Source organism: Condylura cristata, unplaced genomic scaffold (assembly GCF_000260355.1).
Source record: "Condylura cristata isolate star-nosed mole 26May11 unplaced genomic scaffold, ConCri1.0 scaffold00004, whole genome shotgun sequence".
Classification (NCBI taxonomy): domain Eukaryota; kingdom Metazoa; phylum Chordata; class Mammalia; order Eulipotyphla; family Talpidae; genus Condylura; species Condylura cristata.
In genome coordinates, this window is record NW_004567105.1 from 2,900,324 (window position 1) to 2,902,962 (window position 2,639).

At 42.3% G+C, this 2,639-nt stretch overlaps 1 protein-coding gene across 1 annotated transcript in view; it reads left to right on the forward strand.

The window, feature by feature from the left end:
- Positions 1–2,089, forward strand: part of SLC25A17 (solute carrier family 25 (mitochondrial carrier; peroxisomal membrane protein, 34kDa), member 17) — a 14,964-nt gene extending 12,875 nt beyond the window's left edge. Inside the window, exon 7 of the mRNA XM_012735039.1 lies at positions 1,238–2,089. Within this exon, the coding sequence (XP_012590493.1) occupies positions 1,238–1,385 (148 nt within the window). The 3' untranslated portion in view covers positions 1,386–2,089. The remainder of the gene's footprint in view (positions 1–1,237) is intronic.
- The last annotated feature ends 550 nt before the right edge of the window (positions 2,090–2,639 follow it).

Genomic DNA, 2,639 nt, shown 5'->3' on the forward strand with positions numbered 1-2,639 from the left:
TGTATTTATTTATGCATACAAGAACTGGGGTGCAGGACAGAGGTGCAGGGCTAAGAGGATTCACCAGAGACAGTGGGGAGCAGAATAGGTGGATGGATTAAAATACACTGCTGAGGGGGGCAGCGGGGAGATGGGAGAGGTCTGCTGCACCCTATGGGTCACCTCCCTGGCCGGGCTTCGAACTCATGCTGTAGTGGCTGCAGATAGCTTCATAATGCTGCTAATTAATCTGTTGCACCACCAGGGAGGCCTCTGTGTGTTTCTATTACCTCACAACAAACTTTGCCTTGATAAACAATCAAAGTGGATTTTCTTGGGGAAACTTAATTCAAGTCAGTCAGTGAACTAGAAATTCATGGGTCAGGTCTTTTCATTCCTGTTTATCAAATGCATCTCCCCTGATAATAGGTTCACACTACAGCAAATACATAAAATGTAGAGCAGCTTCAGAACAGAGCACTTGATGAGCTTCGGCATCTGCATGCTAGAATGGCTGACAAGTGGCGTAAGAGATTCACTTGCTCTCAACTAACAGCTTCTGAGAGATCACTTAACGCTGAACTCCTGGCTCTAGTGAAACGTTCTTCTTTGGGTGGAGCAGTTCTCTAAATGGCTGGTCCTCAGCTGGTGTCCTCCTCATGGCTGGGAACTTGTTAGAAATGCAGATTCTTGACTCCTGTCCCAGACTCACTGAATTGGAAACTTTGTATGGGACCGAGCCATCTGTGTTTTACCAAGCCATGTCAGAATAGACATGCCCTAAATTTGAGAACCTCAGTATGGGAACACTGAGATCAGGGTGAGTTTCACATCTGTCTGGTTCTGTTAAGGCGAAAATGAGGTAAACCAGTTGCCAGCTTCCTACCACTCCTGACTGTTGAGACAATTGAGTTGGGAGAGCATTAAAGATCTAAAGGCTCTTTATTAGATATCAGATTTTGGCCGTAGGTGGTTTTAGGAGATTTTTGGACCGGGATTTATCTGTGGGATGTTGTCAGCATTCTCCTGATCACTGGTGGTTGTAAACTCAGAGTATTGGTGGCACATGAATGTTAAACTTCCTCAGTCCCTGGATACCTTTAAAGATAATTAAGTACTTTGACAGCAGAAGCCTGTTGGTATCTAAAGTTTCCACTGATTGGTTGTTTTTCATTGATGAATCCTAAGGGTTAAACTTTTGCAAAATTGTTTGCTTATAAAGAAAACCTTTGTTTTTTTCAACCCTCTTTCCTCATAGGCGGTTTGGAATAATGGGACTCTACAAAGGCCTGGAAGCCAAACTGCTACAGACCGTGCTCACGGCTGCTCTCATGTTCCTTGTTTATGAGAAACTGACGGCTGCCACCTTCACAGTCATGGGGCTGAAGAGCTCGCACAAGCACTGAGCACACCTGGGGGGGCTACCTCCTGCGTGAAGAGAATTGGTTCTCCTTTTGCCCTCGTTCCTTCCATCTTGAACTTTACCCTCACTGGCTTGAAACAGCTTCTAAGGGTAAATACGGAGGATAGCCAGCTGGACCTGTGGCCAACTTCATTTTATGCTGGTTGGTTAAGTTATGTGGGGGAGGTTGGACTAAAGGTCATATGAAAAGAAAACATTGAAAATCTAAAACTGAAAGTCACAGGGGTCATTGGTTTCCTTACAGGGAATGAGCTCTAGCTGTTGTGTGTAATTGCTCCAGTTGAAGTCTTTCTTAAAGTTACAGGCTGTTCTTTCCCTGAACCCACGCCCAGGTTTCAGGACAAATTGAATATCCTGCAGTTCTCCTCATACACTTTTGTATGTCGCAGTCTTGGCATTTTCCTCTCTAAAGCTGTTGTGACTGTGCCATGGATATGACTTTATTTTCATTGGGCTTTTTTCCTCTTAAGTAAAGGTGTCTTCTTTAGTAGATGAGCTATTTATTTTGTGGGGGAAATGAAAATTATTTATCTCCAATGATTTTCTTATAAACGATTGATGTACATCATTTATACATTAGTTTTGACATAATTTTGAAATATTTATTTTGAATCAGCCCTTTCATTACAAAACTTGAGACTTTATGTTCATCCAACCAAGCTCCAATAAACTATCAACACAAAGACATTCTTAAAAGTTGCTCTTTATTAAGATGTTACCTTGAGTTTATAACCAGCTGGTAAAAATCACAGAAGGGAGAGGGCACAGATACCTTGTTTAGGCTCTAACTATTCTGTCCCCTTACAAACTCCATGTGGTGGCTAAACATTTTGAGAGTAAACACCTGGTTGAAGTTATTTCGACTTGGAAACACGGCTTACGTCCTGCTACTTGAAGTGTAGTGTATTGACGTCACCTGGGAGCTTGTTGGAAGTGCATCTTAACAAGACCCCAGATGATCCACACTCACATTAAAGTTCGAGAGACCTTAGAACCCCTCACCCAGTAGGAGATACCTTGTGATTGGTTTCAATTACAGAAATTACCAGCACAAAGATTTTTCTTAAAGAAAAGACAATAAAATAGTCAAGCCTTCTGAAAACCTGGGATTCTTACATGGTTCTAGACTTCCCCCTCAGCACATATTAAGGGGTAGTTCTTTCATTGTGTTGGTAGGTATGCATCCAAACACCTCACCCCACTCAAAAAGCAAAATTATCTTGACATAAGAACAGCT